Below are 21,701 nucleotides of genomic sequence, written 5' to 3'. Positions count from 1 at the left end.
GGGAAGATTGCAACCCATCCAGTTCTGCTTTGTAATGTAACACACCATGGAAAAGGGCCTGTTGCTTTTCTTAACTTGTTTTTCCTTTTTTTTCTTTTTTTCTTTTTTTAAAAAAAAAAAGGACTGTAGGGGCTGGGTGGGTTTTGGCCATTCACAAGCTCTTGCTCCTGCCTGGTGGGAGTTGAAGGTAGCTGTGCTTTGTTTGCGCGGTTGCCTCCAGAGCCCTGTTTCCCTTAACACAGTCGCAATCAGGCAGGAAACGGGTTTCTTGTCCACTGAGCCAGCCTGGTTTTCTCGACAGCGAAAGCTCCCTCCTTGCTTTTTCCCCGGGTCCTGCTGGGAAGGTCTCCAGCTCTGCTCACCCCCGCTCTTGTCCGTGCAATTCCCCTAGAGCGATATCAAACCAAAGCTTTTGGTCACTTAGCCTCACCTGACTTTGCACAACGCTCCTTGTAATTTTTGCACCTTACACCTCAAAAAAATCAAGTGCCCTTGCCTGCTTCTTTTCATATCATTGTACAAAATGTGTCTGTCACACCCACCAGCTTCCTTTTAGGTTTTACCCAGCGCTGGACTCAGAGTGCCTTGAATAAAGCATTTTCTGCTGGGACGTGGCAGCGGCAGGCTTTCCTACTGGCATGACCAGACTCTCAATGTGACATTCAGAGCTGTAAAACACTCCCTGACAATAGCTGGTGTTGTTCAAAGAGCGGCATAAATAATTGAGGGGATTTTTTTCTTTTTCTTTTTTTTTTCTTTTTCTTTTTTTTTTTTTTTTTTTGCAAGAAGAATAACATCTCCCCAGGCTGGCCAGGGAGGCGGCGGGCTGTTTGCATGCACAGCACTGGGGGATAAGTGTTGTAGCATGGAGGGGAATCTCAGGAAAGGGGTGACATTGAAAGGGGAGACTTGAGGTTGTTATCTAGAAGGTTTTCAGCATGGTGGAGCTGAGATGTCTCTTAAACAAGGTGCTGGGACCTCGGTTCCCTTGTATACCCATTTTTATATGGACTAATATAATTCCGTCATGCAGATTTTTGTGTGTTTATAGCATGACAGATTGAGTTTGTGGCACAAGCTTTAATTGCTGATGGGTTACCTTGGAAGGCAGGCTCGTAGAGTGGTTCAGGTGGTTAGATGAGGCCTCAGGAGGTCTCCAGACCAACCTCCTGCTCCAAGCAGGCTCAGCTGTGAAGCTGCATGAGGCTGCTCAGGGCTTTATCCAGTTGGGTCTTGAAAACTTCCGGGGATGGAGTTTGCACAGCCTCTCTGGGCAACCTTATTGACTGACCTCACGGTGGAAAAGGTTCTCCCTACAGTTTTATTATCTCTTGTTTCATCTGCTGCCCAATGTATCATGTCCTCCTGCCATGTGGTCCTGTGAAAAGCCTGGCACTCTCTTCTGCCTGACCTCCTTGGAAATGCAGGATAGCTGCTGAGCCCCTTTTCTCACCTGGTGCTGGTAGCTGAGTGTGCCTGGAGAGAGAAAGGAACAAACGTGTATTTGTGCAGCTACCACATACCTCAAGTTTTCCCTTGTCTTTTCATATGTCCCTGGGTCCATCCCACCTCCATTGTATTCATAGGTCAAAAGCAGGGGGCAAAAGCTTTTCTGTCTTCATTTAATCTTTGGCTTTCTCAACTTAGAATCAGCTAAATTAGATTAGAATTAAAAATAAAAATTTGTTGAAGAAGCTACCAAAAATCTGGATTAACAGTTCAGTGAAATTTCGTCCCCAGCCATTAGCCCATGTGCCTGTTGACTTACTTCTTCTGAAACGTCAGTAGAAAATGTGTTTAGTTGGTTTTTTTTTGCTTCCAGTCTTTACATTCGTTGCTGTCAATACACCCGATAGGTGATGTGATGCCGGCCTCATTTTGTCAGTGAGGTGGCTTTTGGGGCTGTGACCTGAATATGGGGCAGAGCAACTGCTGATTTCTTCCTTTTCTCTTCAGTGTTTTTGTTTCTGTTCTTTCTTGTAATTATTTCAAAAAATCAAGACTGTCAGCATTAAAGCAGCTTCTTTCTTGGTAATTTCTCAAATACTATGGGAATAAAGCACTGAAATAAATGGTTTTTTGTACAGAGTGACTACGCGAAGGAAAAAGGGTTTGTGCATCCTTTATACTGAAACTGACCCCAACCTCATCTATTAAAATCGCATCTTTGTAAAAGCTGATTTAAATATGCTCTATGTAAAATAAAAACTGTTCTAAAACTAAGCTTAAACTGAAAAAAAAAAAAATACGCAGTGGTTGTGACCATGCACAGACTTGGCTCTGCACGTGATGTGGGTATGAATGAGCCCTGGCAGTTTTGTCTCTGGGCTGGATTAAGCACAGTTGCTACTGGTTACTGCACAGCCCGGCTCAGCGAGGCTCCGCTGTCGGGGCCGCTTGTCTTTCCTCTCCGAAAGCACAGCAGAGGGTTGGGAACCCAATGGGGTGGCAAGGACGTGCCCTGAGCAGGTGGTGTAGGAGTACAGCTGAGACCATTCCAGCCCACACCCGTGCAGCATCCCTTAATGTCCCTTAATGTCACTTACTGGGGTTCTAGATGTTTTATAGTCCTTTGACCTCCCAACAGCATCCAGAGGAGGCTTTTGCTTCTGGGACTTGTTTTGGGTTGAAATTTTCTTAATTTTTCTTAAATCTTTTACAGGATTGAAACTTGATGAAGACTATTTTTTAGCAAAGATGCAGTTTGATTTTTAGCCCTGCCACTTGCACAGGCTGTTGTCAGTCCCGGAGCGAGCGATGGCAGATTTTTGTTGAGATGTAAAACAAAAGCATCTCATGGTTTCTGTGTGCTGCATTCTGTTGTTGGGAGGGAAGTGTCAGCCTTGTTTTCAGCTCGTTCCTGCCCTTGCCTTCCTGTGACTCCATTGAACTGGCTCCTGTCAATCAACGATGCTTTTAAAATGAATGCGTGGGATAAAGCTGCAGAATCATTCCTGTGTCAGCTCTGGAGCAATGACTGCACAGCTCGGTTTGTTGGTGCACAGACGTAGCCATGTGCCACCATTTTTGCACAATCATTTTTGCCTGCCTGAGATGTGGCAGTAGACATAGCAAAATAAAAATGCCAGCATTGGAGGGGACAGTTCAGGCAGAGATGGCAAAGGGCAGGATGGCTCTAGGCACCCCATGTCTGAGTGCTGTGATCTGCAGCAGAGCTTGAGTTATTTTCCTTTTGAAAATAATCTGAATGTGGGAGCACCTGGATCCCGTATGCACTTTCTAGACTTAAGTCTGATAAAACCAGTTTTAACTGCAGCCTTGCTTAGTGGAGAAGGGACATGGTGGTGTGTGGTCCCCTCCCGAAGTAATAACTGGGAGCTCCTGTGTATGGTGTATTCAGATGTCGTCCTGGCTGCACAGCTAAAGCACATGGCGATGTCAGAGTACCCTTCGCTGAGGGGAGATCTCCCCTCCTGGTGCTGAGCTGCCTGTTGCAAGCTAAGCAAAATGCATTCAGGTTTTTTTTCACCCTGGCAGCATATTTTTAAAGTAAGACTGGCAAAAACAGTGGACAGAGGAGGGCCATGAATATGGTCAGAGGCTGGAGCATCTCTCCTATGGAGACAGGCTGGAAGAGTTGGGGTGGTTCAGCCTGGAAAAGAGAAGGCTCCAGGAAGACCTTAGAGCAGCCTCCTGGTACCTAAAGGGGCTGACAAGAAAGCTGGAGAGGGGCTTCTTACAAGGCTAGTGATAGGACAAGGAGGAATGGCTTTAAACTAAAAGAAGGCAGGTTTACATTAGATCTTAGGAAGACATTCTTCCCTGTGAGGGTGGCAAGGCGCTGGCACAGGCTGCCCAGAGCAGCTGTGGATGCCCCATCCCTGGCAGTGTCCCAGGCCAGGCTGGACGGGGCTTGGAGCAACCTGGGCTGGTGGGAGGTATCCCTGCCCACGGCAGGGGTTAGGACTGGATGGGGTTTAAAGTCCCTTCTAACCCAAACCATGCTGTGATACTATGACTTGAGGAAAAAAAGGAGGTGTCGAAGCAGTAGCGATTGTTGGAATTGTTAGAGCAGCGTGGGGGAAATGCAGGTATACAGAAATAGTAAGAGGTGGCTTTTGGGCAGCAGTGTATTTCAGAGAAGGCTCAGTTAAGTATGAACAACTTTATGAGAATTAGGCATCTGGAAGAAGCCCTTGAAGGTGAGTTGACCTCCTTGTAATGAGCTGCGTGGACACAAAACATGTAGGCATCTTCCCATCTCTGAGTTGACTCCTCCAGTAAGGCTGACCTAGCAGCTCAAAAGTACTGCCAGGAAGAGAACAAAGTACCCAGAAATAAATTCTGGGTTTGGTTGTGTGGACCATGGAAGCTGCTTGCTTTTAGTGCTCTTCTCTGTATTTGTTTGTATTTTTTTGCCATTGAGTGCTGTGCTTGAGCGAAACCACCCATGATCTTGCATTGGTAGGTGCTGCTGTTGTGGGTAGCTCTCAACGCAGCATTGCCACCAGGGACTGGGCTTGTCGTCTTCTCTGTTGCTGCTGAAATTCTCAGCCCTTCCAGAGCCATGACCTCTGGTTTATACCTATATACCTGGAATTATTCCTCAAGCCATGTTGTGCAATAGGGAACATGATTCCACATGTGTTTTATAAAAGCAGAACAGGATTTCAGGTGTTGTGTTGGAAAATCAAAGCCCTATTTGGGGGAACTTGCGGTCTGACTATCCAGTTGGACAAGCTCAGCTTTCCCTGCAATTTAAATGTACTCTACCAGAATTTTAATTGTGCCAGTCTCCATAACTACGTTTTAACTCTTTAGGAGCATGCAGGGTTTCCAAGCCACCATCACTCTCCTGTTTAAATGATACAGCCTTAGAGGAAAAGAACAGCTTGGAATATGTATGCGCATCACCTTATTCCTCTAGAAGCCTTTTATGGCTGCATTATGTCATTTGGGATAACCCAGAATATCTCTACACAGCTCAAGAAAGTCCTTTCCTCCCCACCTGCCTTCTCAGAGCTTCCCCATCCTGCATGGAAGTGGAGATCTACCTCTGAGCACAGTTTTTACTCTTATTCAGCCCAGAAGTTCCTCTGCATCTTTGAGGTCAGCAATATGATATCCGTAATGTCTTGGCACTTTAATTCTGTTTTCTCATTCTCAGTTTCTGCTGGCACTTAACATGCTCAAAATACAGCAGTTTCCTAACTAAATTCAACCAGAATAAAAAGCATATACAGAGAGCTTCATTTATTGTGTATATCAACAACACTGGAGAAACAGCTGTTCAGATCAGAGGAGAAGTCTCTGAAAATCATTATCTCACCTATTAGAATGAAAATAAGAGAAGTAATCTGCTAATGCTCCAACTATCAGGCATAGAGAAAGAATTGTGTCAATTTTGTTTTGTTATGGTATTGTGGGAACACAAGTGTGCTTAGTCCCAGCTGGAGCTGCTGCAAAACCTGTACCCTGGAAATGCTGGAAGCTTTGCTGTCTATTTACATGTATGCAGAGTCAAACCCCATCTGTATGCTTGCCTGTAGATTATTATTTCACCGGTGGTGAAAGTGTCTGCAGCAAAACCTTCATTTGAATAGACAAGGTTTAGGATGATAAGGAGAATGGGGAGAGATTAGGGTAAAGCAATTTGGTTTTGTTAATGCTGCAGGCCAGTTCTGGAAATAGAAAAAGAAAATTAATCTCCTTTTTCCCAGGTGGCTGTCTTACCTGGAGCATGTACCTTCCCTAAGAGGTGGTAGATGGATTTCTTTGTTTTTTCTTAGGCTTGTGAAAAGTCCAGGATCTTTGGAGGAGCAGCTATGTATCTCAAGAGTTAGATTTAGATGTCTCATTGTAGCCTGTATTATTAATGTCTACTGCAGCTGATGCTCCTGGTAGGCTGGACCCATCAATACACAGGGTCTTCTGACACTGTCCTGGACTCTACAGCAGCTGGGATAAGTTTCACTGCTCAAGGGTCTCCATCTGATGTGTTGGTGAGACTGTGGCTTAGCTACACTTGGGCTTAGAGGCAAAGCCAAGCTCCTGCTCTTGCCCCAGTGCCTCCTGCTGCCAAGCCTGGAAGATTGGCTCAGGCACTGAGTGACTGCCCATCATATGATCTGCAGAAACAGGTTTCACTTCCTTAGTAGTGTAATGCAGCAAAGAGCATGATCTGTGGGTGTGTGGCTAAACACATTTAGCCCTGCCAGAGAAACCTCTTCCATGCAGAACAGCTGTTTAATCTGTCACCCTTGTGCTCCCCGCACACCTTCCCTCCACGGGTTTGTCTCGTGGATGGGGCAGGAGCCTCCAAGGTGGCTTTCCATGTGACAGCCACAGGGTATTCCAGCTGAGCATGTTGGGAGTGCGTCAGTACTTGGCATCCTCACTGCTAATTTATTTTTTTAAAGCTTAGGTAATTAATCATATCAAACAAATGATGGTAGCTCAGGTAGGAACTTACCTGTGGGGGGGGGAAGTCCTGGTTAGAGCCTTGCTTTTGCTCAGGTGAAGGACCTGAGCAAATTCGAACTGAAAATACATGGTTTAAAATTAAAAAAAAAACCAACCAAACCCAACCTTTTAAAGCAGCATTTTGTATTATTAAACAAAGAATACGGTGGTATGGAGAGGATTTCTAGATAAGCAGATGACTGACTTTACTACTGGAGCAGTGTCTCCATGAAAGAAACAAATGAGAAGCCCCTGAAGAAAACTGAGCCCTCTTCCGTTTGGTTGTCTGAAGACTACAGGAGATCACCATGATGGATTAAAGCAGAGCCCCACAGCTGTGCACAACATCTGGCACCACAACTCACGTCAAAGATTTTCCACCCATAAAGAGGTCTCATCCATGACTTCTGGCTCCACTTTCCATCTTCAATATGACTAAAGGTTACGAAATTCCCATGGTAGGACTCCTCGTGCAGTGTTGCAGGGGTCCTGCTACTGGCATGATGGATCCTGCAGGTTTTGTTGTGCCGTCCACTGTATCCCTCCAAGAGAAACATCAAAAACTCTTGCAGAAAAAAAAATCAGGTCTGGATCTTCAACTGTTTGGGGGAATTTGGGTGGTAAGGACTAGGAGGTGGCTCCTCCAGGGCTGTGCCTCCAGAAATCTGCCCTATAGCCTTGATGCATGTAAAGATTTGTGCCATAATTCTCCTGATCCTTAGGTCTGCTGAGTCCCCATGGGCTTCAGTGGTCTTGCAGAGGTGGGGGTGTCAAAACTCTGAATTTCATCCAGCCTAAAAGCTACAACAGAACCAACAGTATTCTTTGGTGCAAATTGCTGAGCAATCCACAGGAAATAAAAGCCTGGTTTTGCAGCATGCACAGGGTCGGTCCCTTGCCTTTTTGGAGTTACTGCTGAGGCAACCCCTATCATATGTGAGTACATGTTGTTTTAAGCCATTTATAAATAAATAAAAGCAAAAAAAAAAAAAAAAAAAAAGAAGCTGATGGTTCCTTGTTCTATGTAAAATTGAGTGGATTTATGCACAAGCTTTATTTTGACAGTGAATCTAAGATCAGAACCTGATAGTGAAGCCTGGAGGTGAAACTTCTATGAACACACTGGAGTGGTGCAGTGCTAGTGCCAGAAGTGAAAACCCATTTTCCTTTGTTCTCTGCTGCTGTGGCTTAATTTTTTCTCCTCATGTTCAGCTTCTGCTTTTTTAAAAAGCCTTATTCTGCCCTGTCACTACCTGATGAAGGTTTATTTGATGTTCAGCTGGAGCAGGACCAGGTCAAGGTGCCACAGAGGTGTGTAACACGGTGTCCTGATCAGCACTGATAAAAGACCTTGCGATACAGATGACCAGCCCTCAGAAAGGGGCCAAGGCTGTTGCATTAACCTTGAGCCCCTAGAAAAAGCTGCTGGGTAATCCAAGCATTAATGACAGCCATAAAGGAGCTGTTGCTTTTTGAGCAGCATGACTTGCTGTAGCTCTGAACTTGTGACCCAGAGGAGAAAAGCGCAATATCCTAGCTACAACAACGTTGTGTTTATATCCGAAGCTCAGAAATCCATCTGTGTGGAGGAATGAAGAACATCCTATCACTGCCTGATGCTATAACCATTTTTAGAAATCTGGCTGGAGCTTGTTTCTTGGGTGGCTTCCTGAAGGGTCGCTTGCTCTCCCTACCCTGGCTTCACCACCTGCAAGCATGAAAATCCCAGCTGAAACCACAGCTTGACTCCCATCATACAAGCTGCATCGTGTGGGTCTGCCTTGAAAACAGCTCCTGGTTTCCTTCAAGCGTATAGAGCTCTGCCTGGTGACTTGGCAGTCTTTGGGCTGGGGTTTGGTGAAATGATGGACAGGAAAACCCAGTGTGTGGGTCACGAAACTGAAACCTCTCCTGGCAGGAGCAAGGAGGTTTCCATTGTGGTGATTTGCATTGGTGAGCAGAACAGGTGGTGGCAATATGGCACGTGGCAGTGTTTGTTGTACCGGCATGGTGTGTGGGGTACAAGTAGCCCCCATTCCCTTTGGTCAGACATAGAAGTTCTTGAATTTGAGACCTGGCAAGCCAACAGCATGACGGGGATGTGGGATTTTTTCCCAAAACCTTTGGGGAAGCACAGATGCCGGTTTGCTGCATTCGTTTACTCTGAAAAATGTATAGGATACAGCCAAGCCTCCTGCAAACAAGCTATATGTCCTGACAGCCCTGTTCATTGGGTGGATTGGCTTAACATGCCTTACGAAGACGGAGCCAGCCCTGAGCCACCAGCAGAAGTTGCCCCTGTAGTAGTGTGCATGGTTCTGCCACACCATCTGCCCCGTGGCAGCTCATGTCCCTGTTGCACTGCTAAAAATCTCACGTTTTGTTGCCCTTTCCAAGCTGCTGCTAGCAAACCCAGGCTGCGCAGAGGACAACTGAGTCGTGTGAATGGCGTTCCCCGCCCCCACCCCCCCCCTTCATAAGTATGTTTATTCGTTAAGGAAGTCAAAAAAGGAAGGGGAATAAAAAGGTTGCAAATGTTTTGCTGGGTTAGAAATGAGACCTCAGTGACTGGGCTGCGTGTTGCTCTGTGTATGATACATTCGGCAGCGATAGCATCCCTGGCATGGAGCTCAGGAAGACTAATGTGCCCTCCCAAGATGCGCTGAGGTAGGGTCACAGCTTGTTTACATATCTACTTATATCCATATTGACCCAGATGCCAATATTTGACTATCAAATCATCACTGATGAGCGCCTCTTGCATACAGTTGTGCATCCACTGGCTTTCTGGGACATGGCTTTTGGGGTCAGTGGCCACCTCTGCCTGCCTGGGTTTCTTTTTTTTCTCTAACTATATCACTTGGATTTGTAAAGGATGCTGCTTTTCAGACAGCTTTGCCCTGTCTCTTTACATCTTCCAGTATTAAGATACAGCAAGACCTACATTTTGCAAGCACCAGGAGAAGATTGCCAGGTGCTTCTGGAAGTGCTGCTGTGCTGGGGCTCAGGCGTCAGCCCTGCAGCCCATCCACGGGAGCAGAGCCAGAAGGTAGCTCAGAAAATGCAAGGGAACGATTTCTACGTGCACACACAGATATGGTGAGGAAAGGAAAGCAGAAGGATTTGCCAAGGGAAATGGTCTTGTTACGCAATCATGTTTTCTTTGTGTATTTGTTTCCCCCACCTCATTCAGGATGCGTAATGGGGTTTTGAAGATTTGAAACCGTCTGGTTTATCTCTGGGTGTGTCGTTGCTGCAGGCTCTTATCAGGTGTGTCACGGTGAGCGAAACCATTCAAACAAAATCCTTTCACGTAAGTTTGTGCGTGGTACTCTGCGTTCATGTGTTTAGCCAGGGTTTGATGTATGCACAGGGGTGGAATAGGTCCACAATTAATGCAGCTACCGGAAAACTGATTACGTTTTTGGTCTTTAATAAATTATTGGGGGGGATGAAAATCCTAGGGTGGTTTAGTACAGATGAATGGAGGTTAGAAACATTAGTGAGGATGTATGGAAGCACCTGCAGCAAAATTAAGGTGACTGCATATTAGAATTATAGAATAATTTAGGTAAGAAAAGACCTTTAAGATCATTGAGTCCAACTTTAAAATTATTTGCCTTGGTTAGAAGTGTAGGAAAGCTCTACTTTCTGAAAACTGCGGGCTTGTTCACTTGTCAGGGAAGCAGCCAGATGCTTTCTTTGTTCGACTGCTTGTTTAGCTTTGACATGCTTTTTGCTAGGATGAAAGGAAAAACATCAACAGGCAAAACTGCAGGAACTGCCGGCATTTGTTGCTGTCATGCCTGCATAGTGGTACTGCCAGTACAGTCAACAGGCAGGTAAATAGGCAGGTAGAGTAAATAGGCTGGATTTTTTAAATTCTTTTTTTACCAGAAAGGAGATAACTATTGGATGCTGTCCCATTTTCAGATTAGGAATTGTTTGCTAGAGTTGAATTACAGGAATTGCCGTAGCGAGGCAGATCAGCTCCTTGTGCCATTAACTGAGAGCTGGCAGGGGCCAGCACAGCTTCACATGCTGGGTCCCCGCATTGTGCTCCCATCACAAACAATTCAAGAAACTGTGATAGAAATGAAACCAAATTGGTCTTATGCTTTATGGGAAAATAAAACAGTGAAGAATAACTTCATTGAACCTGTTTTTCAAATCTTGCTGTATTTCCTTCTTAGCAGCAGAAACTGTTCAAACTGATGGTGCAGCCAGGTTGTGTTTTGTATTTTCCTTTTTTGAACTGATTTGGTATGAAGAGTCTTCAGCCAAAGCCTTTTCATACAGCTTTGGCTTAGTTGCAGTGCAAAACTGATCTGCTGCTGACAGACTTAAACTAATTATCACCAAGGGGTGGAGAGAAGAGTTTTTAAAGCTCCTGCTGTGACAAGGTATTCAGTGTTTGGAGGGGCTTGGGAATTACTGGGTGCTAAGGCGCCGATGCTGGCCTGTGCCAGTATCCATATTACTTCGTAAGGAGGGAGAGATGAGATTGCTTTCACTGCTAAACTACTTAGGGGGGGTTCTGCTTAAAGATGAGGGGGAACCCACCACCCAGCCACCTGTGCTTGAGGGGAGCTGCAGAAGAGCAGAAGGAAGCTGGCTGTGGGTTGGGTTTTTTTTTTTTGCTTCATACCTTGCTAATTCCTTTGGCCCTGCAGCTGGAGCAGCTCAATTTTGTTCCCTGTTCTTGCTGCTTATGGAGCATCCCCCGATTCCTGTGTACTCTTGCCCTTTTAATATTTTCATCCTTTCACCTTTGTTTTCCCTTTCCTGCAATAACTCATTTTTATCCCTGCTTCCTTTGCCTTGGGTTGAGTTTAGGGTGCTCACTGGCCTGCTTATAAACAGGGTTTGTTCTCTGATCATTGATCCTCCAGGTTCTACTGCAGGATTTTGTAGTATCTTCAGCCCGGAAGGTCTGTGGAGCTTGTCCCTGTGCTGCAGCTGGGCAGCTTCGAGGTGCTGCTGTAAAATCCATCTCCTGATATTTAAGGTTGAAGCAGCAAAGAAATGCAAAACTCCAGGAACACTTGAGGTCGAAGGCATTAAAAACCCTTCACCTGGGCATCTGTTCCTTGGCTGGTTTGGTATTTAAGCACCATTATTCTCTGAAAATTTGTTATTTTTACTTCATGCTGTACAGGGCGTATTGTATTTGCTCTCACCTGTGGCGCAGTGAGTGTTACCATATGGTTTGCCCAAAGTTGATTTTTTTTTTTTTTAACGCTTTTAGTGGTAGGTTAGTGCTTGGTGCTCTTCTGCTGTATGTTTTTAAGCCAGGCAAAGTGCCAGCATGTCTGTCGGAGGAAAACTCCTGGCTGGATCCTGGAGAATAAACTGAGCCTGAATTCATTCTGAATTGAGAGAGCTCAAGTCCCACAGGTAGGATTTTTCATTGTAATGATCCCATTTAGCAGCTAAATTAGTGACCAGTTTTGGTAGGAAAACTGAGTGACTTAAGGAGCATCTCCTGGTACCCATAAGGAGGAGGGCAGTATGGTGCAGCCCCAGATCCACCCCCAGGCCCTGGAGCTGGAGCTGAGCATCACCAGCAGCACTGCAACGCACAGGGACACTGACCGTGCACCTGCAGGTTGTCAGGGCTCAGGGTGCAGGATACCTATGGGGTATTTAAAAAAATTCATGTTTTCGTAAGAGACCCTGAAAGTCTACCCTGATAATTACCTACAATAGATAGACCTACTCATGTGTGACTAATTAACTGAATCTCAAAAAGGAGAAACTGTTGCTTTGCAGTTTATTTGTTCTTCCATTTTCCTTGTTCATTCAATTCTTAAGATTTAGTTGCTGTGTTGGTTTTTTTTAGGGCAGGGATCATCAGAGATAATCTATGATAAGTCCCTGATCCCAGTGAGCATCCCAACCTCTGTTGCAGCTTGGGTGGGGATTGGAAGGAGTGAAGTGCAGTGGCTCTGTTTTTCATGAGGATGACTTTGTTTCTTCATGTTAGGTTTGATAAAGCAAAGAGCAGGGGATTTGAGTCTCCTGCTCCTTTTTTGTCTTGCATGCATCTGGGTGTTTGCACCATGGGGGTTTATTTTGCTAGCAGCCTCTCTCTGCCCCCGTCTATAAATCAACCTCATTCATACATCACAGGGGAGGTCAGGATGCGATGTTTAGGAAGTAGAGTTATTTTTTGATGGTGGCATTGTAACCTAGAAAAGAAGCCAGCATTTCAGACAAAGCAACAGGTCTGCTCACCCCTTCTCCTCCGTTATTTAGGCTTGCTTTGGGTTGATGTGTGGCCAAACCTGCTGCAGTGAGATGCCGGCGGAGTGCTGGCCCTTCCAGATGCAGCAGCTCACTCGCAGCACTGTCCCAGAGGATTGTGGCAGATTGCAAACACGCTCAGCACAATCATACCATTCCAATTACCATAATGACGCTGCTAATTTATGCACAAATTGCCCTAATTTATGTGTCAATACAAATGATTAAACCAAGCACAGGTGGAACGGAGTTCGATCTCAACCCAACTGGGGAAGCATAAAGCTGCATCCAGGCCAAAAGGTCCAAAATTATTCTCCTTGTTAACTAAAATGTGGAGCTTTGTGTTGTTTTGCTCCTGCAGCTCTGGCAGCATGAAGGGTTGTGGGGCAGGACTAAACTCGTGGTAGGAGGTAAAAGAATAAAAGATTCTGCACTGAGATTTGCATGGATTAAAAGCAGCTTTAATTTCCTTGATACACTTGGCTTTCAGGTAGATTAAACAGGCGGCGGGGTTTGGGGCTGTCTAGCCAACTAATACCTGCCTTACTTTTATTGTAATTATTTTAATAAGACATGGAGGAGTCCTATAACTGTAGGCCACCTTTGCCAACCCAAGATCTTGAATATTTTTGTGTTTTATGCCGTTGACTTTCTAGATTAACAAACGTGCTGTCATTGCCTGAAGTCCCACATAGTGCAACTGTTCCCAAACCACTTTCTCAGTGGGGTTCTTCCACAAGAGACCTCTTAGTTTGTGCATTTCTATTCCTCATTTTTCTAAAAGAAATTATGTTGCACCATAAATTTTTTTCCATAGCAAGCAGGATGATCCATCACAGTAATCATAGAATCATAGAATCGTTTAGGTTGGAAAAAAAGACCTTTCAGATCATCAAGTCAACCGTTAACCCAACACGGCCAAGGCCACCACTAAACCATGTCCCCAAGCACCACAGCCACATGGTTTTTGAACACCCCCAGGGATGATGACCCCCCCGTCCCCGGGCAGCCTGTGCCAGCGCCTGCCAGCCCTTTCGGTGCAAAATGTTCCCTCACACCCAATCTCACCCGCCCCTGGCGCAACGTGAGGCCGTTTGCTCTCGTCCTGTCGCTGGTTCCTGGGGAGCAGAGACCGACCCCCCTGGCTACAGCCTCCTGCCAGGCCGTTGCAGAGCCACCGGGTCCCCCCCAGCCCCCTTCTCTCCAGGCTGACCCCCCCGCCCCCCCCAGGCTGGTGCCCCAGCCAGACACTGAGGGGCTGGAGCGTGTCCAGAGACGGGCAGCTGCTGTCTCCAGGAGATGCCGTGGGAGACGGTGCCAGAGGCTTCACCAAGGCCCACGCAGACACTGGCGACAGCCTTTGCCTGTCCACTGAGCGGGTCACCCTGTCACAGCAGGTGATCACAGCCGGGCCTGATCGCCGGGCTGTCCCATACGTGCCGCCTGGTGGCACTTGGGATGATGCTCCATAACCTTCCCCGGCACCGAGGCCAGGCTGACGGGGCTATAGGTTCCTGACCCTCTTTCTGGCCCTTGTTGTAGATGGCCTCCAGCCACCACATCGCCCTTCTCGGCTCAGGAGCAGCCGGTCCCGCGGGCGCCTTCCCTCGCCGGCTCCCTCACCGGCCGGGCCAGGGAGGTCTCTTCCACACGCTCCGGGAACCTCCTGGGCTGGTCCCTCCCTGCCGGGCTGTACTTCCAGCGGGCAGCTGCTAAGCTGAAGGCCCCCACCAGAACAAGGGCTGCCATTGTGAGACTTCTCCCAGCTGCTTATAGAACGTCACCTGCCTCTTCGTCCCGGCTGGGTGGTCTGTAACAGACTCCCACCAGGTATCTGCCTTGTTGGCCTTTCCCTGGTTCCTACGCATAAGCCCCCAACCCTATCGTCACCTTTGTTCAGCCCTGGACAACCAAAACGCCCTGCAACCTACAGGGCTACCCACCGCCTCTCCTTCCTTGCCCATCCCTTCCGAAGAGTTCATACCCACCCATTGCAGCACTCCAGTCGTGCAAGTCATCCCGCTGTGTTTCTGTGATGGCAACTACGTCCTCATTTCCCTGCTGCACAGTGGCTTCCAGCTCCTCCTGCTTGTTGCCCACACTGTGATGCCTTTCAGTTGGGCTGTTGATCCCGCCACCTTTTTGGGGGGAGAAGCCCCAATTCCTGCGTGACCATTCTCAGGCGGTTCCGTGGTTCTGACACATCCATGACCCTTGCGTCTTTGCTGCCGCATGGATCTCCATCCCCTGCCTCCACTGACGTGGCAGACCGAAGGACCTCGCGAGCGTGCCGTCCCTCAAACGCTGCTGTGGTTCCCCAGGCTTCTCTCTAGTGAGCCTGGGTTTATCCCTTTTCCCCTTCAAATCTAGTTTAAGTCTCTTTCAATGAGCCCTGCTAACTCCTGCACAAAGATACCAAGTCGCCCACTGACGTAGGTGCGTGCCCATACTGTCCCACACATCCTGCCAGTCACAGCTATGGCCTCGGGGTCGATCTCTGTGTGGCATTCTTAAATAGTTGTTTAACTTTAAGCAAGACCTGAAACACATTCAGAAATAGGAGACACATCAACAGGAACATGCTGGTTTGAACATCCCAAGAATATTCAAAATTCCCAAGAGCTGTTGTAACTAGCCTGGAGGAGAAGGGGAAGGGGGAGGAGAAAGGCAGGGGAAGTAGCAGTGGCAAGTGTCACCCCTTGTCTCCCCCATAATTTGGGGGAGACATGTTATCTGAGGGAAAAAAATTTGGGTGTAATTATTAATAGTTTCCAAGAGATGGTTCCTGAACTATGGAGATGACAGCAGTGCTGACTACAAATACCAGATTAATCTCACGACCCATAATTTTATGAGGTAAGCCAGCGTTGCAAAGTACAACACAGTGATAACCTTAACGCTGCCCCCCGCGATGATAAACATCCCGACAGGCAGCGTGTACAGTGAGGGAGGTGGGACACACTGCGCAACAACTCTGAGAGCAAATACATCAGCATTGTGACCAGCCACTGTTAAACCAGTGTAATGAATGCTTATAACAAGTGTGTTTTAACACGCTCTGGTCAGATCTGTCGTTACCTGAACCCTTCGTGCCCCACACTGGGCACCAAAAAGCACTGTTGTGGTTTAACCCCGGCCAGCAGCTCAGCCCCGCGCCGTCGCCTGCTCGCTCCCCCTGGCTGGGGTGGAGGAGAGAATTGACAAAAAGGTAAAACTGGTGGTTGAGATAAAGACACTTCAATAGGACAGAAAAATAATTTAAAAAAAATTAATTATAATCATAATAATGCAAAATAATAATAATGTAATAATAATCTTATAATAGCAATATCAATAAAAGAATTAGAATATACAGAGCAAGTAATGCACAATGCAATTGCTCACCACCCACCAACTGATGCCCAGCCAGTTCCAAGCAGCAGCCCCGGCCAGCTTTGTCCCCAGTTTCTACACTGAGCATGACATGCTATGGTATGGAATACCCCTTGGGTCGGCTGGGGTCAGCTGTCCTGGCTGTGACCCCTCCCAATGCCTTGTGCCCCCCAGCCTCTCCACTCACAGGGCAGCATGAGAAGCTGAAGAGTCCTTGACTACCACACTGCCACCAGTAAAACCATCAGTGTGTTATCATCATTATTCTCATCCTAAATCCACAACAGGGTGCTGTACCAGCTAGTGGGAAGAAAATTAACTCCATCCCAGCCAAAAGCAGGACAGCAATGCTGGAAGACACTTGGCTGCTGAGTCCAAAGGTCTCTTTCATAACTGAAGCTCTTTCTGATGCAGCTTTATGCTACAGCATTGTCCAGGAACACCTGGATTAGGTCACTGTTGGGTTTCCCAATGCTGCCGGACTTTGGCTGTAGAGAGGGGAAGCTCTTTCCTATAGCCAGCGTGCCTTCCTTACTGTTGTTGTGCTGTAACAGTGTGTACATTTACCTGGTTAAATTGCTTTCATCCAGACATATGAAAGTAAATATACAAATAGTAATTACAAATAGTAATCATACTATTCCCAAAGCTGGTGAGTTGCAGCCATGGCTTACCGCAGTCAGCTGACTGCACCAGATCCTCAGGATACCACGTTTTTGGAGGATTATCTGGCAAGCGGATTACATTGCCGGCACGTGGGGGACACAGTGGGGCCGGAGCCAGGCAGATGACTGGAAAAGCTTGTGTGTGGCTGGGGCTGCATAACCCAAATGTGGGACACGCCACCTCCTTTCGGTTCTGTTGTATGTTTGCTCTTTGGCAATTGTGTTTCCTCTGTGGGCCGGCTGTATGACTAATTTCTATGAACAGATGTGGATATAAGATATTATTGTAAGTATGTATAACATAAGATGTTTCTCCTCTTACATACTCCAGTGGCTTGAGTGCATGCCTGCAGTGCGCTCTGTACCTGTCAAAAGGTTTATGAGTCACTGCAAGTCACGCATCATGAATTACTCTCTTCTGTTACTGATCTGTTTTTACAGCCGTCTGAAGACACAGTCTGCTCTAAAACCCATTCAAACATGTTGCATTGACTTACAAGCTTTTATAAGCTTTTGTTTTCGTTCTGCCTTTGCATTTGCTGGTTTTTGTTACCTCCCAGTGTCTGTCTTTCCTTCAGCAAGGTGGTGTCCTTGCCTTGCAAGCGACGGTGAGTGTACACTGAATGTGTTCTGTTCCAAGCTTTGTGAAAACTCAGCTTTATTGCCGATTCCCTTTTAACTCACAGATGATGCTAATAACAGCAGGGAAGGGAAGTCTTGCGTTCCATCAAGGCCTTCTGAACCTGGAGTTGAATGCAAAGTCTTCCAACTTTTCTTGCACCTAACATTGTCCAAGGCTGTGTTTTGAAACTGGCAGCTTTGTGAATGAAGGAATAAATTGACCATGAAAATATTGATAGCACAAGTTGCTTATGCCAGATTCCTGATTTGGTCCCATAAAACGTTTTAAATACATATAGCTAACTGAAGGATGGAAGGATCTTATCCCCATTGCACAGGGAGAGGAAGACAGACCCCTCTGCCCTGGGACAGCAGCATTGCTGGGAGGTATCAGGAAATGCTGGATTGTAAGGAAGAAAATGCAAGTGGTACAGGGGGAGAGCAGTGAGTTCAGCACATCTGTGGGTTGCTTGCTTTGAGCCAGAGACGAGAGAAAGTTTCTCCAGTTGCCTTAAAAAAGAGATAGCGGGAATGTAACGCAGCTCTCCTACTCTCTGCCAGATCCAATGTCTTTTTAATCTGCTTGCTCTCAACTTCTTTTAAAATGGAAGTTGCTGTTTGCTGGTGGTCTGCTTGTGTTAAGCAGCTATTCTGTCAGACTTCAGAGTAGACGTGATCTCCAGGACTCATTGCTTTGAAGCTTCTGGTTCTATCACACTCAACTAAATCAGACTTTTTCTTCTCTGTGGAGGTAGAAATCAGCCTTGTGTGCCCATCTGATTGAAGTGCTGAGACTTGTCTAATTGAACAAGTGCTCGAGTCAACACTTGAGTAGGATGAAAAGCAGTGAGGAGATCACCCAGGGATTATGTCTGAGAAGCTACTTGGCACCGATACAGCAGATGGCTGGGTCGCATCCTGCCCAAGGCTGGGGAGAAAAGACGTCGATAGGAAAAAAAATATTAATTTGGTTAAATATATTCAACTCTAAATCTAGAAGTGCCTCGGGTCTCTAATTTTGTACTTTATAGCATCAGCCCAGAAAATGGGATTAGTGAAAGGAGGGGTTGGTTCTTCAAACTCCTGCAAGGAGCCCACTGTGGCCTGAAAGCTGGTGTAGGTAAAAAATATTTTGGGAGACAGAACAGAGATGCAGAGAGTGGGAGTGACTTGGCTTGTCATGTAAAAGGGGGGATCCACTGGCAATGGTCTTTGACTTTGTGAGTGAACCATGAGCCCCTGCAGTGCGGCTATGCTGATGGAGTGAGGAATCCAAGACCAAGAGCTGGTGGGAAGGGAGGCTGCTCTGTGCAGAGGTTTGAGAACATCACTGCACAACACCTGAACCACAGGGACAAGCTTCAGCCTGTTTCCTTTAGGAGTGCACTTGCGCCCTACAGCCAAAGTCTATATCCAGAGAGGTTTAGGCTTGGGGAAGCTGGTGGCTGTGTCTCTGCTACATCACCATCAGGAGTGCTGGTGACCGCTGTGCGGCTTTCTGGCCCCTTTGCTTGGGGTAGGAACGAATGAACATACGCAGAACTGCTTTTTCAAATGCTCCAGCCACTTGTGTCTGGGTAAATACACACTCGTAGCAGCCCAAAGCAAATATTGTACCTTCACTATGATAAAAATTATCCACTTGTAGCTGTGGACACTCCTAAACTTTACCTCAAACAGCAGTCCTCAGATCAAGCGAAGTTGTGAAGTCAGAGTCTCCTTCTCATTTGTGATTGCTGCTGCTGGCCTGTAATCACCTGCTGCTGCCTCTGCCCAAAAGCACTTTTAACCCCAGAAACTCCCACAGTTTTGCCTTCTATATTTAAAAGTTATTTTCAGGTTTTTAAAGTGTGTCTCTGGCTTAAGCAGTAGTGAAAAGGTACATTTTGCATATAGATAAAATGAAGTGGAATCACCTTGCTGACAGCAGCAAAAATACTGTTTTCCAAAGATGTTACTGAATTTTAACTCTTTGGTTTTAAAACCTTTTTGTTTGTTGTTTTCAGGGGGCACCACTGGAAGAACCTTTATGGGCTCCTAATGACGTGCAGGTGGACAATTTACTTATGAAAATGAAGGTAGGAAGAAGCTTTGTTAGTTATGGCATCTTGGCAACTGTCCTCTCAAAATAAAATCACACTGGCTGGTGGCTGGCCGGTCATCACTCCATTTTAGGGTTTAGTACACAACAATGGCAGTATGGAGTAGGACACGGCCAAGGCATTAACTTGTGTCAAAGTGTCCTTTTAAACACAGAGGGAAGGGAAATCTTATTTAAGAACTACCTGGGAACGTAACTCAGTGGAAAAAATCTAACTTCCTCCCTCAAAGGATAATAAGGTCTCTGTTGGTGCAGAGCTGGAAGGGGCATGACTTATTTGAGAGCACTCAGCAACAGGGATTTTTTTGTTCTGCTGAAACATAGTGGTTGAGTTGGAATTCAGGTTCTAACTTGCCATCTCAAAAAAAAACACCCAACAACCAACAACCACCCAAAACTAAAAATATATTTTATTAGTTTATTTTCATCATCTTGAGGTTCTGTGGAAAGCTGGTCTATCTCCAAATGTGGCAAGAGAGTACTCAGTTCTTGATTAATGAAACAGAGGAAAATCCCTGATGTTAAAAACAGTAAACTAATGGACAAACTTGGAAAAGAAAATATAAATGTGTGCAGAATTAGATGTATTTATAAGTAGTTTTTATGATACCTTAATATCTGGATTCTGGTCTGCTGGTCATTTCTGCCACGGCTGTGGTGCTCAGAAGCAGGTTCAGGGTGGTGTAGTGGTCACTGCTGGTCTCTGCCTCCTCTTGCAGTAAGAAAGAGGGTCTTCACTGTAGTCACCATATAGACCAACTAAATGAGTTGGCCTTTCCCCTTCCAGTCAAAATACCTCAAAAAGTCATCTTGACTTCACTCAGGCAAGAGGACTGTGTGCATTTCCAGGCTTTGCTCTATGTACTGATAAATTTCAATTTACAAGCTTGAAGAGGTGGTAGAGGTGTCTTTGAGTTCCCACCACAGTATCAAACCTCTGCAATCTGCAAATACCCCAAATACAGCAAAGATGGATGCTCTGCTCTGGAGCCTGGTGAGGTGCTTGGTGGGGCTGACATCACAGGCAGGATTTTGTTCTTGCATTTATTCTGACTGTAAATGTGTAAGAAAGTGTCGTGGGTGAACATGGGGTATGTTATGTCTGTTGTACTTTAACACAGGCTTTGCTTTATGTTGCAGTTGGGGTTTACACTTCTTACTAGCCTGGGTGGAATTAGTGGTTTGGTTGGCATTTAGTGTCAGTGGATAGTTTAGTGGCTGAGTTGTTGGAGGGAGAGGGAGAAATTCAAGCTGTAACAAGAGTAAATTCTTTTAATACAGGTCTACGGTTCTCAGATGTATTTGTACTTTTTGTTTGGCTTGTGATAAGATGCACTACTGTGGAATTTGCTTGGAGCAGGGATTTGCATGAATTATTGTTACTTACAAAATGAACATCTGTGCAAGCCTTCTCCCTGTGCTCGGCAGTACCAGAACACCCATTAGAAGGACCTGTGTGCTTGGATGCAGTGGTCAGCAAAAGCAAGTGCTTGGGGGAAGGAAAGATGGATTAATAGAAACAAAGCTGCTGAAATCACAGGGAAAACTCCTTCTGGGCTGTGGGACGGTGTCTGGATGCGTGTGTTTACTTTATACGCTGACCTCTTCCCTTCTCATCCCAGTGTGATTTTTTAAAAAGCAACATCCTTCTGCTAGGAAAAACTTGGGACAATTATGCTTGGCCTCTTGCAGAGTTCAGTTTTATATTTAGGAAGTACAATGCTGTGAATCACAGGAGCTGCTGACTGAAATAGTGTGGCCCAAAAATATGAAGAGGATGAGAGTAAACAATCATTACGGATGGTCTCTTGACTCTGCACTTAAAGCATTTCGTTTGAAGGGTTTCACATTTTCACAGAGAGATCTTTTCTGTAAATCACTAATTAAGCAAATTAGCTACAGTGTCATCAGTCTGTCTACAAAAAGCAAGAAGCTGTCGTTTTGAAGAAACCTTCAAGCTGCAGGCTCAAATTAGCCAATATTTAAAATTACAATGTCTCATAGGAATAGGAGGAGCAATGGAAGAATCACTTGAAGTTTGGGTGACTTGAAACCAGGTTTCATGTCGAAAGGCAAGCTTTTTATTTTACTCAAAATTCTACATGGGTGCCAAACCTGTCATCCTCACTTAAAATTTAACTAAACCTGGTGGTATTAAATCATTTGCTTGTAATTCTCTATTTTCATTTTGAAGACAAAAGGTTAAGGTAAACATGTTGGGATGTTCACGTAAAATACTTTGTGTAATGTACTTATTTTCTTAAAAATTGGCT

The 21,701-nt window shown here is 45.9% G+C and overlaps 1 protein-coding gene and 1 long non-coding RNA gene across 5 annotated transcripts in view; both read left to right on the top strand.

Annotated features, from left to right (window-relative positions):
* Positions 1-21,701, top strand: part of PTPRA (protein tyrosine phosphatase receptor type A) — a 134,025-nt gene that overhangs the window by 41,158 nt on the left and 71,166 nt on the right. For 2 of the 4 annotated variants that reach the window (XM_080396586.1, XM_080396589.1), the window contains one exon: positions 19,334-19,405. The exons of 1 other annotated variant lie outside the window; for it this stretch is intronic. In XM_080396586.1, the coding sequence (XP_080252712.1) occupies positions 19,334-19,405 (72 nt within the window). Of the gene's footprint in view, positions 1-19,333; positions 19,406-21,701 lie in introns of those variants that run through there. One more of the 4 variants, XM_080396590.1, reaches the window with a different exon arrangement.
* Positions 9,692-19,249, top strand: LOC308067702. The gene is made up of 2 exons (XR_013929698.1): positions 9,692-9,736; positions 11,715-19,249. It is a non-coding gene; the product is annotated as an uncharacterized lncRNA (long non-coding RNA).

Source organism: Falco punctatus, assembly GCF_963210335.1.
Source record: "Falco punctatus genome assembly, chromosome: 1".
NCBI lineage: Eukaryota > Metazoa > Chordata > Aves > Falconiformes > Falconidae > Falco > Falco punctatus.
Note: the sequence above shows the minus strand (reverse complement) of the source record. Positions and strands in the feature narration are given on the sequence as shown.